General features: G+C 39.4%; 1 protein-coding gene and 1 non-coding gene across 2 annotated transcripts in view; both read left to right on the forward strand.

The window, feature by feature from the left end:
• Positions 1-5,690, forward strand: part of megf11 (multiple EGF-like-domains 11) — a 70,124-nt gene extending 64,434 nt beyond the window's left edge. Inside the window, 6 exon segments of the mRNA XM_051073349.1 lie at positions 39-208; positions 307-370; positions 1,683-1,727; positions 2,419-2,629; positions 2,887-2,989; positions 2,991-5,690. Of these exon segments, the coding sequence (XP_050929306.1) occupies positions 39-208; positions 307-370; positions 1,683-1,727; positions 2,419-2,629; positions 2,887-2,989; positions 2,991-3,062 (665 nt within the window). The 3' untranslated portion in view covers positions 3,063-5,690.
• Positions 5,691-8,841: 3,151 nt separating this feature from the next.
• trnaq-cug (transfer RNA glutamine (anticodon CUG)) lies at positions 8,842-8,913 on the forward strand. The gene has a single exon. It is a non-coding gene; the product is annotated as a tRNA-Gln (tRNA).
• Positions 8,914-14,248: the final 5,335 nt, after the last annotated feature.

The following is a 14,248-nucleotide window of genomic DNA, read 5'->3' on the forward strand; positions in this document are numbered from 1 at the left end:
TAAACAAATATACTATAACCTGTTGTTTGAACCCTCAGAGTGTGGCAGTACTGTAGCAATGAGGACCAGTGCTGCAGAGGTCAATCAGAGCCAGAGCGGCAGTAGCAGCAGTGGCCAGTGCTTCTCCAATCCCAGTTACCACACTGTGGCACAGTGTAATGTTGTCTCAACCATTTCCAGCAACCTGGACGGCACCCTGACCCTCAAAGTATGACCACTCTCCATGTGTATTTCCATTAAAACATAATTTTCCCAATAAAATACCACAGTGTAAAAACAACCAAAACTGTGCTCTTCCATTCGCAGTCAAGCACCCTGAAGAACAGAAATGGCTCCGAGTGGAGAGCCTACTGCAACCTCAATGACCTAGGTCAGTTTTTTTCTCTCTTATCATGACACACCACATACACCCTCAATTTGGACTTTGTAGGATTGTCACTTCAAGGGCAAAAACACATAAGTGCAGACCTTATACTGGTACCAGGCAGGACTTGCAGCAGCTACTCTGCTGTGAATGAAGATGAACCAGGGCTTTCTTGTTAGACATAACCTTTGCTCTGATTTTGATAAGATATGCGGGCGAGACAGAGAAATCAGCAGTGCAGAGGTGAATGGGGGTCACTGTGAGCTCATTAGTCTTCTCTCACTTCCCTCAGGTGCACATTTCTCTGTGATGGCTTACACTGGGTCAAGCAGTGCATTCCTGGTCTATGGATTATAGACCTAGATTATATAAATTGAGTGTGATAGTAAAATGCTTGATAATAACTTGAATGTCTGGTTTATTATTTGTGCTATCTGCCTGTATCTCAACACTTTACTTTAACTGACCCTCTTTATCATTTAAGCAGGTTTAAGTGTTAATTCATGTATTTGTCAACATCTGTAACTCCTTCTGTGGAGACTGGTAACATAATGAATGACAACATAATAAAACACAGTAATATAAGATGTGTCTTCATAGGAGAAGTTACTACTGTGAATTTATAGACAATTAAAACTTTTCTGTGCACAACTACATTGTAATGTGTGTTATAAACCATGTTAATATTGTGTTTATAAATACTAAATAGGGGTAATTAAATTAATATTTTACCATGATTATATATTGAATAATTAAATCATGCTCCTAGTCTCTTGGTTTGTGGTGGTACAAACTGAAAGAGACTGCAAAAACTGTGCTGCTGCTATGCTCGTGTACTGATTACAGGCTCATTACTGTGAAGCAGCATGCAAATACCTAAATATGCATGATTTATGCTTTGTCACGCTTGACTTAAAAGTCAGATATGTTACACATTGATCTGCACATTCCAGTTTGTGTTATACCACACAGCAGATCAATCATAATGACAAGTCCCTCTCAAAAAAAAGTCCATACATGTTCCTCCTGATGTACTAAAGTAATAGACTGATGTAGCCTTAAACAGACTTGTCATCTATTCTCAATGTTTTGTTGCTTGGCAAATATCTCATCATGAGTTGATTATATAAGCTTGTAAGCCTTAGGGGGTGAAAACATTCAATAACGCCTCACATTCACATTCTTCATATTCCTCAAAAAAGAAAAAGAAAAAAAGACATACTACATTGTACCTTAATGAGATACTTCCTGTCACCGTTGACACACAGGGGGAGTTCATACGTGATGTTTGACTTTCATGTTTTGACATTTGTTACAGATGTTCAACAGGGGGAGACACAGACGCAGCGAGGGTCGAGAAAAGGTAAATAATTGATGGTAACAACAGTGCATGTGTGTGAGAGTGTGTGTGTGTGTGTGTATGCAGACGATTCCTGTTCAGCTTCACCAGCACCAATATTACAAAATCCTTTTATGTTCAACAGCCCATGTATCAGTTTCCCCATTTGGTTTCTATTCCTCTTTGAGACTGCTATTTCTGTGACCCAAAATCCCATATCCTTATATTCTCTGTGATTTATGTGAAAACTCTGCACTTTGGACAAGATCATGGTGGGCTGAGGTTTTGTTCCAACGGTAATTGCTCTCTATGGCTCAGTGCCCGATACGTCATTTTGTCTCCCACACTGTGCAGTCAGTGGTGAATGTGAGGGACCCAGGGGTGTGAAGAGTGGTCTGAAGGAGCTTTGCTGCGGTCTCTAATGAGGCCTCTTATCAGGCTGATGAGACTGTTATGGATGAGATGAGCCTTCCACTCTCTCCCCTTTGTACTCTGATTACTATATACCACCATTAGTCACCTGTCAGAGACAAAAGAAGTACAACTTCTTCAGAATGGCAACGATTTGCATTGCCATTCTCAGGGCGCGCTCTGACGTCTGTTTTAAATTTTAGTGGTTATATCAGCGTCTAGCATTAATACCGCTGATATAAGTGAGTGACAATCTCTTCATCTTTGCTGATATGAGTATGTCCTTGTCTCGCATCTACTGCAGATTACATCAAGGGCTCCATGTGCAGCAACAGCTCCTGCTCCCTGAATAGTGAGAATCCATATGCCACCATTAGAGACCCACCAGGATTGGCTTGCAAGCATACAGAGAGCAGCTATGTGGAGATGAAGTCCCCCTCCCACCGTGAAGTGCCCTTTGGAGGCACTGCCACCCTCCTGGGCAGTGCAAGCCGGAATGTCTATGATGTTGGTGAGTGCGTTGTTGCTCTGGTGTGTGGAGCTCAGCGGGGTCCTGCAGTTTATGGCCTCTCTGGTCACTGTCCCCTGCTGTGAGCCTGTACAGACTTTGTAAGCCTTGATAAAAGGAAATGTGAGCTGCCTGTCTATTGCATGCACCTCTCCTTTCTCCTTTTTTTCCTCACTCTGTGCTTACCATCCTTCAACCTCAGTGAGTCTCATGTACCTCTCCTATTTTTTCCTTCCCCTCACCCCCAAAAAAACTATCACAGAGCCTAACGGTGAGCGTCCTGCAGGGACCCAATGGAATGGCCACCGGCTTCTCCCAGAGCCCCTATGACCTCCCCCGCAGCAGCCACATCCCCAGCCACTATGATCATACTGCCCATGCGTCACAGCCCCACACACACCCCTCCGCCACCCCCAGAAAGCCCCAGCTCTCTGCTCTAGAGGGTACACCTTCCGTCTGGCCCTGACAGCACGCCAGCATCCGGGCAACCTTCAGCCAACTTTCAACCAACGGCCCTCCCTCTGTCTCCGTGCGTGTTTGATTTAGATACTGAGATGTTGAGATGAAGGGACAGCCACAGCTCCTCTGGACCCTGCTCTCTTTGGCTCCCTCACTCGCAATCTTTCTGCGGCCCTGAAGGAGGGAGGGGAGAGGAAAGCGTGTCCCACACACCAGCGACCATTCGTCCGTTTTATTTTCTTATAGAACTGATCACTCAAACTGCCGCCCGGCCTCTTTATGGACCTCCTGAAGTGGAACATAATGGTTCCAAACGGCACCACGGGAGGCAGACATGGATTGTTTGGACAGATTATTTACAGGGAGAGAGCTATACTCATGCTCATTTTTAGCCCGCGGTATAGGTTTACTATTCAAGGGCAGCCAAGTGTTTATAATATCCCCCAAACAGAAGTAATTTCCTCCACAGGAAGGAAGGTATAGGAACCTTGACCATGTCAAAGCAGGCAAAGATTAATTACATAGAGACACCAGAGTTTATGGTTCATCACTGTGTGCAGCAGCTGCACATCACAGGACAGCTGACATGGAGTGATTATGATCATCTGCTCTGGTGTAAAGAAAAAGAAATGTCAAGTCATATAGTAGAAAATGCTCTGTTCTAAATGTTAAACATGGAAAGAGTGAACAGAGTCTGATTAAGCATGGATATATAAAATATTGTAATAGTCCTTTATTCATTCTAACTCAGTAATGATCACACAGATAATACAAATGTGATCTTTCTGTAACTTGGCAGTGTCTTTTAAGTTGCAGTGTAAATGGGTCCCAGTGTATCTGGAGATGTATTCAGGTCACCAGTGTTCACACACTTATTGCATTACTGAGGTACACACACACACAGTAGATCTAAAGTTTGGATTTTTCCCCACACTGATGAAGTGTCAGATCTTGTGTTGTTTTCTATGTGAAAGCATTTTTCTTGCAAATGTCTTAGTTTACATTTTTGAAATATTGGGTGTTAAGAAGGGATTGCTTTGACCTTTTATGTTTTGTATTTATAAAGGTAATTTCTTTATTTATTAATTTATATTAGTGATGGTGAATCTTTATCAATGTGACACTAGAATTTAAAAAAAAGATGAGCATGATCAGATAATTGATACCCACTGATGTAGATAACACTACAATTTATCTTCTTGTGAGATGATCAGTGTCATTTTGTGAACCGTTTTTGAAGTTACATAAAATGTTCTTTCTCTCTCTCTGTCACATTGTAAATTTAAGATAAGGTTTCATCTGATCAATTCTAGACTCACAAATACCCTGTGCAGTATTTACAAAGCCAACCATATGTAAAAAGTCCATTTTAAAAAATGTTTTATGTTTGTATCAGGCTAATTAACTTACTTATTTATTGAATTGAATTTATTAATTCACTATGTGAATTCCATTTCACCCTCTGTAGAAGCAATAACATGTTGACAATCGATGCCCAGACAGCATTTCATTAGTGCTGGACATTATGCCATCTTTGACCAGTGTGGTGACAGTGGATCATATTTTATGTGACTTTTTTTCCTCTGAGGAAGGTTTTTCAAGTTGCTGTCATATCAATGCTGCTTGTTGTTTTGGTACATACATTTCAAATTAAAAGCCTATTCTGCCATCAGAAACCTGTTTCAGTCAGGTTAATACCCTGGAGAGAAAACAAATGAATTTAATGAATTTACTCCTCATGTCAGGTGTTAGACAGGACATGCCTCTCTTCATCTGTGGCTCTGAAAAATTAAATGTCATAGCACTGAGTGTTGACAAGACTGTTTAACCCTGGCGAATGAAGGATTTCACTCTAACAATAATGTTATTCAAGTCTGTATTTCTGACAGACTTCTGCCTAAATTACTAAGTGTCAAAATCTTTTTAGCCTAGAGTCCGTGGGTGAGGAAAATCATGGCCACACATTATTCTTCGTAAACGTCTTCCAGATTCATGAATGGGGACATTTTGTCAAAGAGCTCTCATGTTAAATAGGCTTTTCAGAGAGGTGACAGCCACGAGATTTATACACTGTAGGTTTCACAGTCCTGTACAATTTAATTTAAAGGTATGTTAAGCTTTTCTTCCAGATGCTTGTGGAACACTTCATTCAGACTCACCCTAATATTTTCAAACTTTGTAAAAGAAAAGGTTGAATTCCCACACACAGTCAGCATCACTATTGTTAAATGTGAATTCATCACTTTCCTGAACTGTGCAGCAGGCTGAAAAGCATGTCCATTTCACCTCTGACCACAGCCAGCGTCTCTGATGGGTGTGGTTGGGTGTGGTCAGAGGTTGCTTTGTTGTGCTCAGTGAGGGCCCCCTCACAACGTGCTGGTTTCTATTGTGGATACATGTGAGACAATGTAGGACTGTCTCTAAGCTGATTATCAAAATGTTGTAAAATATTGCAGAGGGAAAGAGAACTGTTGTAGGTACCTGTGAGACAATTATATAGGATCCAGAGAGTCCAGTTGGAGTTGCAGTGTAATGTGTAAAGTACCTACCAAGATCGCATTAAACAACACTTTTAACAGTTTAAAGTGGTTAATATATGAAATAGACTGTGCACTGTGCAAGTATAAAATGATCTCTCTGTTCAGTCTGTGGTGTGTACATTGTGTCACATTGTATGCATGCTCTTGCATCACACACAGCAGTCTAACATTTAGCTGTATTGTTTAACTGAGTGTTATAGTATAGTATAGTTATAGAACTCTTCCAGGCACTAACTGAACGACTGGTGGAACATACACAGTGAAAACAATGTGCTTTCAGTACAATTTTTCAGTTCAGTTTCAAAAGTTGTCTGTTGTTGAAAACAGGGGTGGTGATATTATGTGAGCTGGATGGAAGCTACACTGAGAAAACCCAGTACAGTGGAGGAGTTCTGGTTGTCTCTCAGTAGTAAGGAGCAGGTCTCCCTAGCTCCACAGATGATGGACACGCCAGCCAGCTGACAGTGAACAAGACCCTGAGTGATGCCCCGCTGAAAGGAAATGCAGCCAGTGAGTCAAGGAGCTAATGGACTGAATACAAGTGAGTGCTTCAGAGAGAGCTCCGAAGAGAGAGTAGCAGGAGAAGGCGAGGTCACACTGCAGCGAGGTGAGCACTCAAAAGGGGTTTCGATTTTGGTGCCTGTTGAGCATCCTCTCAACGCCAAAATAATTCATTTATGTGATTTCTCACAGCTTACAGGGGAAGAGAGTTAAAGACAACAGCAAACCAGGGATTTCATTTAACACCTTAGATGTCAGATTGGAAGCTGGGCAGATACTTAAAGGTGAAAAGTTCAAACTGTGAGAAAATCAGATGCTGCCCAGCATGACTATTCCCGGAAAAGGTACGGAAACCATTACTCATGTTCAAATGCAGATATGATTAGGCTACTGCTGCTGGGGCGCTGGGGCTGCCTTTCAACTGGGTCACTGTGACAGAAAAAGGAAATGTTTGATTTTATGAGTCTTGACTCATTGTTAAGCCATTTTGGACTAAATCTGGGTTAGATTTCAATGCATCATTAAATAATGTACATCTAAACTTTAATGGAACACTAGATTCTTAAATCCTCATCTGTGCCATCATTTCTAATTTAGCAGCAGCTAAAGGAAGTCTTAGAGGAAGTCATTTGTTTTTTCCCTCTAACGCATTTACATTTCAGGTATAAAATTAATTCTGACATTAGGGGGAAAAAACTCATTCCTTCTCTGTTCATGTTTCTATTTCAGCGTGATGTGTTGAATGCTTAAGTTATACGCAGTCTGTCGCATATTAATTAAATCACTATTTACATGAAGCACGCCAGTTAAAATTCTATGCAACAAGTTTTGTGATGTGAAAAGAACAATGAAAGATGTAAAGATTTTGAGTTTAAAAGACGACTTAATATGGCACATTTCATTATGTAAATTCAGTGTGCTTACATTAAAATGCATAAAGCAACAACATGTATAGAGGAATATGATTAATGTAAATAAGTTCAACCTTTAAAAATATTTTTTTTAAAAACAAAACAAAACAAGAAAGAACCACCCAAAGACAGTGAACCTCAGCTGTAAAGCAAAGCACTCTACCTCAATTCAGCCTTTTAAACCAAAGAGATTTGGTTTCATGAAAAACATTCCTCAGTAGGTTCATATAGATGCAAAGCATGGAATAATAGAACCTGGACAGTGTATAATTTCAATGTAGGACTGTCTCTGGGCTGATTATTAAAATGTTGTAAAATATTGCAGAGGGAAAGAAGAACTGTGGGGACTTGCTAATGCAGGCCTCAGGCATAATCCTTTCTGCTGCAGTCAGCCTGTCAGCTATATCTTTCAGCCAAAGCTGTTTTTCACAGGGGCTGCCACTGGGAAGAGGCTGTACTTCTAAATGATCTGACAGAGTTGCACCCTTGGTTTATTCTCAAGAGGCTGCACCTGGATGCTGACCACACTGCTGCTGGATAACCTGTCACTTTTACTTCAGTCTGACATCAGCTGTTGCTGCGAGCCAGGGTGGCGCGTTTATGTGGGGTGAGGAAAAAGTGAGGAGAGCACTGAACTTTAAAAAAAATTACTGGCGCCTGATTCGCCACGTTAAGATGAGCTTTTAGTTCATATTGTCACAATTTATGTAATCACAAATTGTGAGGATCTTTACATAGTCATTCCTAATGGATTATCAGTATTCATACCAGTCAGGTCGATCATTTTCACTTCTTCTGTGTCTATAATTGCTCCTAAACTCAGATCACAGTGTACCCTGGCATGAATAACAGTAACTTAATAAGACTAACAGTCTGCCACAGTAATTACAAGGACAAAAGCTTCATTGAAATAAATCTAATTAGAGAGGTCTGTAAGACCGAGGCTGTGAGACAGAGAGAACGCTGTTGCTACAGTTTTGCAAGACAATAACATCAGAACTGTACAGATGTTTACCTACAATAACTATTGTGTGGTAGATTTTGTTTTATCTGATTCATAATCTTAAATCTATAAACTCACTGTGGTGGAGCTGCCTACTGAGGCAAAGTTAGTGCTAAGATGTGGGTGATAAATTCACAGAGGTGTAGTCATTATTTTTAAAGAAAGGTTCTATTGTATGCAGAAACATCCTCATTAAATCAGTAATATTTCACAACATAGACCTACAGAGGGTTTATTCATCATTAAACTGCTTACATTCATCTACTTGAATACCTGTATTTATACAATACCAGGTCCTGTCATGAATTTAGTCACAGTCTAGTAATGCTGGTAGCCATGCAGGTTGTTATCAGGTCAGTCTTGCTTGTACAGGCTGTGGCCCTTGGTTACAGGTATAGTCTCAATTAGTCCCACCATGTAACCATTAAAATATCCTGAACTCACAGGTGTTCCTATTATTTTGTCCACCCTATCCATGTCAGCTGGCTAAGTAACAGAAACACCTCTCTGCATAATGCAACACAGTTCAACCGCATCACAAACCTCAGCCGCTAAAATGTTCATTAACTTGAATCAACACCGGCAAAAACTGGTAAGTCGTACACATACTGTGAGGTTCCTCCTCTTCACCAGCAGGGGGCAGACCGCGTAACCGCGTGGGACTGGGTGAAGAACTGATCAAATGCTTTCTCTCTGTCCGTGGGTGTTTCCAAATATTCCATTCCAATTAAAAGTACTATAAATAAAACAATCAATACAAACTCGCAGACGTCAAGTTTAATTGAAATTCCCCCAGTGCCCATGTGGTTCCATGGTGTAATGGTTAGCACTCTGGACTCTGAATCCAGCGATCCGAGTTCAAATCTCGGTGGAACCTGAGTTTTCATGGTTGCCATACAGGTAGCTTAAGCTCACTGGTGTGCCATAGTGGTGGTCCTGGAGGGGCAGGCGGGGTAATCACTTAGTAACAGCATGTTGCACCCGTGTTGACACGTTTCCTGTCAGACTTTTTCAAACTTTCTACCACGTGATAAATTATTTATTAATGTTTTAACCATACATCCGTGGTTTTTAACCCAATACACAGGAAGTAATGCTGATATTGTCAAAGGGCAAATGCAGTTTTACAATAAAACAAGTATGTATACAGAGTTCACACACTTATCAAAGTTTAATTCAAACATTCTGTAATAAATTCAGAATTATGTTATTGTTTTGCAACAGTAAAGACTGTACTGTACGACCCTGAAAGTTTTTTTACAGGACACGAGAGCTTAAAGATTGATATAACTTTTCTGTTTCAAAAAGCAGGCCATTGTTTAGATACAGGTACGGTCATAGGGAAGCTATTTTATTGATGACTTCCTCAGGACCCACACTTGAAAAAAAAAACATGATACATCATTAAGTTGGTCAAACTGGTGCAGCTGGCATGACCAGCCTACACTGTGGAGCTTTTATAACCATCACACAGGTTTTTAAGCAGTTCTAACACTCTGTTTGCAACATAATTCATTATGCCCTTATTAATCCTAAGTAATGACAGACTGAATCACACCTGACAGACCAAAATAAAACTGTCACAGTATTGGTTGAGTGAAAACAAGAGATGCTGTTCAGGGAAAAAAACAAAAAAAAAATCCTTGTATATATTTAGCTATAAGAAGACAAGCTTATTATTTCTTGTTGTGTTTGCACAAATTATTGTTCTCTGAGTTGATGAAATAATAATAATAGCCTTGACTGTTGAAATCATTTTCTTCTTTGCATTTGGTCGTCTGCCTCCTTGAAATGTCTCAGTGGTGTACAGTACAGGCTGTTGCCATGGATGCTCTGTTTTCCTCTTTTGACAGCAACAGATTGTTGTCACTGACAGGCCTTCATCACAGGCTTCATTGTTATGTGAATGAGTATAACGCCTACAGATGCTGTCTGTTTTGTATTTGATCTATAGCTCCTGAACTCATGATGAGCTATAGACTGAGATCAAAATATGTCATGCAATGTCAGAGCCACGCATTCATGTTTATGCAGAGGCAAGGAATTCATTGTCTCTGGCTTTAGACAACAAAAAACATACAAGGCTTTAGTTGTAGTTTGTTAAAAGAAGTCAGAGATCATCATCAGCTTTGATTATATTCTATAGCAGAATTCTTGTACAAAATATACTACGGGTATAAATCCATATTTGCTGCTTATATCTCTGCCTGTTGTTCCCCTCCAGAGCAAGATTAAAGGTCATTGTCAGCTGATGAAAAACACTTTGAAAACTGGAAGTAGTTTAGGTTCTTATCAGGCCACTTCAACAGAGCAGATACTTGAAAGTAAAGGATTTGAAACCAGGTCCAGTTAAAGGCCAGTTCTAACTTACCTAACAGCCCTTCACATTTGATATGTCTACGCATTCATCATTCAAATTACTCACCCAGCCATGGCTGCTCTGTTGGTAATGCCAAATGGGATTTTTAGTCGCAAAGTACCTGTCATGTTAAGTCACAAAATAATTACTTAGTGATCTCAAAGTAATGGAGGAGGAAACAAATGACTACTGAAGTGCTTGCAGATACATATCAAAAACATCAAGACTTCTTTGATATTTTTATTTTTATGATGTTTATTTATTATCTATTTATGCAGACAGCAGTACTGTAGAAGATTTGGAGACCTCTGCTGAATTGAACTTCACAAACCCTTCAGCACTTTCACATTTACAAGCTGGTGTTGTGTGGACATGCTCTATTCAAATCCAAAATTTGTAGTTGTATGAGGGGGAAACTTGAACTTGTTAGTCCTTGAGCCTTTTTTTCTGCTTATATATTCATTTATTTTCCAGACAGCACTATCATGGTAGATTTTGGGGCGTCTGCTGATACCACCCATAAAATTGGGTGCTAGAGCAAGAGGGATTTTGGGACATTTCAGTGAAAGTCTTACAAATTGCATTATCAAAGGCCTCTGAACTGTCATAGTAATTAAAATACAAATCCACAAACAGTTACTTTTCTAAATAGAAGTTCTTTTATAACTACACAAGACTTTTTCCTGAACACTGCAGAGAACTAAAAATTTGTTTGAACTTATATAATTCCTTTTGGCCTCAGTGGTTGGACCTGTTTGGGGATAAATTTGAACACCATGTCTCCCTTTCTGTAAACACCTACACAACTGTAATACCAGACAACTTCACTGTGTGATGAAAAAGTCTTAGAGGAAAGCAGATGATGACTTTTGTTTCTACACAGACATCCTGGACTGGAGTCAGAGGTTTTCAATCTCTGTATGATTCAATCTCACAGAGACAAATGAAAATTCAGACACAGGCTGCTGCTGCTGACTATGCAATCAATTTAGAGTATTCAAGTTGTCATTTGGAGTCTCCTGATAATATTTTGGATCTATATTTTCATATTTTATCCAAACGGAGCCTCTAAACTCAAACAGTAACCATCATTCATAGATTTATTCATGTCTACCTGTCTTATATCTTACTTTTTTGTCTGAAGTAATCTCTCACTTTCCAACTATTTACGTCACTGTAAAGATAATACCTTGTCCAACATTTCTGATTTAGTGATTGTCATGATCAGTTATATCAATATAAAGATGACTCAGCAAAATGTCTGAAAGGCTCATACATCTCCGTTGTCTGCTGTCTTCCGGTATTCAAATACGGTCATTTGTAAGTCTCAAGAAAACTGTGTATCTTGGTAATGACCACACAAGGGCAGTAGAGGGCAAGACAATGGGCCGTGTTGTCTGTGGCCTCAGGCAGTGCCAGCCTCCTGCACCAGTTTAGTCTTAGCAACCATGAGACATTCTGAATGTTTATAACACTAACAGAAAAGTTTCATCCCTACAGCAATCCAAGTCCAAGTAAATCAATTACAACTGTTAGCTGAATGGATTTGTTCTCTGCACTAATATCCACTGGGGATCAGTTTAACTAAACATTCAGCTGACAGATGGCTGACTAAGGAAAATACTTGGACTATGAAGTTTCTCATATGCTATACATTAGTCTAGTCTATAGATATAATTTCAGTAATGTTGGGCTGATTTCACAATTCTGTGTTTCTTGGCTCAGAAGCAGCACGCTAATGTATATATAATGTAGATTTCAGTCATCAGTCTGCCTTTATTGTACCCAAGAGGAAATTTGGTTTGCAGCCAGATGACATCAATTAGTCAGATATCATTTGAAACAACATTGTAAAACATGTAACCATTAGGCAACACATCACAGTACACTGTGCACTGTGCTGATATCTAAACATGATGAGGTTAAAGCAATTAGTTTCACATTATTATATAACTGCAGCACGATGTTGAATTTTGGGATGGTCAAGATGCTGTTTTATTACACTTAACTTTTTAAAAAGTACTATTATTATTTATTTATTTATTTTAAATTCAACAGCGTCTTCACTAGCATTGAGAACACTGTGGTTATGTCCTCTATGTTTTGTGGGAATTTGAGGTTTTGTCAGTCTGGACAACTTTATATTATGCATTTAAAAAGTGACACTTGGTAGATATTTTACAGGCTGAATGGAATATTACTCAATATAATGTACCCAACATTGTAATATTACTCTTTACAATTATCTACTTTGAGGCCAACACAAAACACTTAGAATTTTATTGGCAGCTGTGTGGAGAAGGCTGTAATGTAGAGCTGAAGTCAATTAATAGAGTCAATTGAAAAAGAAGAAGAATTGCCAACACTATGAAAATTGAATGATCTTTTTAGTTCTGGCTCCAGTTTCTCAAATGTGAAGATTTGATGCTTTTCTTTGTTATATATGATAATAAACTAATATCTTTGGTTTTAGACACTTTGTCACTTGGTGCTTGAACAGAAGCTGAAACATAGATGCAGCAGTGGTTTGGAGTTGCAAGAAGAGCAATACTACTAGTAATGTCCTCAAAAAATTATGCCACGCACAATTCACTATTTACATAACCTTGCACTGAAGTACAGGGCATGACTTGGCACAAGGATTATCCCTGTAAATTGGTGTTCATTGCATGAAGTCAACCTTTATGAAGAGAACCCATGAAAAAAACTATTAGTCCCAAAACAGCACAAAACTGTAAGATTAACCTTCGCCAAAGAACATGAACATAACTCTGATGCTGAATATTGGCAGCACTGAGTATTGGTCATCGCTGAATATTGGTCAGATGACACCAAAATAATTTGGTTTGGATCAGATGGGATCCAACATGTTTGGTGTGGACCTGGCCAGGACTACCACAGCGGCCACACAGTGCCAGCAGTGAAAGTCTGCTGATATGGGGTGTGGGGGAAGATGACAGATGGCACAGTGAATGCAAGTTTGTGTACCCAAATACTGAATGAAAAGAGGACTTCCTGTCTCAAGAAGCTTGGATTGAGAGGAATTTTCCAACAAGACAATAATCCCAAACACACTGCAAAAGACTTTTTAGACAAGAGAAAGCAGAAGGTAGAGCAACAAAACCCCTCTGGCAAAAAAAACTAAACAAAACAAACAAACAAAAATGCTGAGAGGAATCATCTGTGAAGGGGGGCAGAACATCTCTCCACAGATTTGTGCAAGACTGGCATCATCCTTGCCCAGGAAGATCGAATCTGTCATCTGACATAAATAAGAAAATAAAAAGAACAGAATAGAATCTCACTAATGAAGGGTGTACTGACTTTTGTTGCAGCTGGATCTTAATTATTGACCTTTCGTTATTATCTAATTAGTCAGACATTTCTATTTTTCAAATTAATTGGCTTCACTCTTTGGCTAAAACAGATAAAACTTTCTGTCTGTCTGTATTGAATGGACAAAATTTGAAATTACTTAACATTTTAGTGACACAAAGAGTACATGTACAAAGAAGTGAAAAATAACCACAAAACCACGTGTGGTTTGTGGTTGTTTTGCGTCTCTTTGGTGGAGGGGGGGTTTGCATGTCTGAGCCCAGGGGCCCAGTTATACTTGTTTCTACAATACTCCAACTGGTCCTGCCACCAATAATAATAATGATGATAGCAATGATATTGATATGCTATGTAATGATTAAATAAGTATATTTCTTTCTTAATCTATTCAGTGTAATTTTGTAAATTCAGCCCAAATGTTTCCTCACAGCTACAGACGTTGTTCCTCTGTCACAGCTGCCAGCAGTGTCATCAGTGACGTCGGAGCTGTTTGTAATCAGTCACGTGAACCGCGCAG

This window comes from Lates calcarifer, linkage group LG10 (genome assembly GCF_001640805.2).
Source record: "Lates calcarifer isolate ASB-BC8 linkage group LG10, TLL_Latcal_v3, whole genome shotgun sequence".
NCBI classification, from domain to species: Eukaryota; Metazoa; Chordata; class Actinopteri; family Centropomidae; genus Lates; species Lates calcarifer.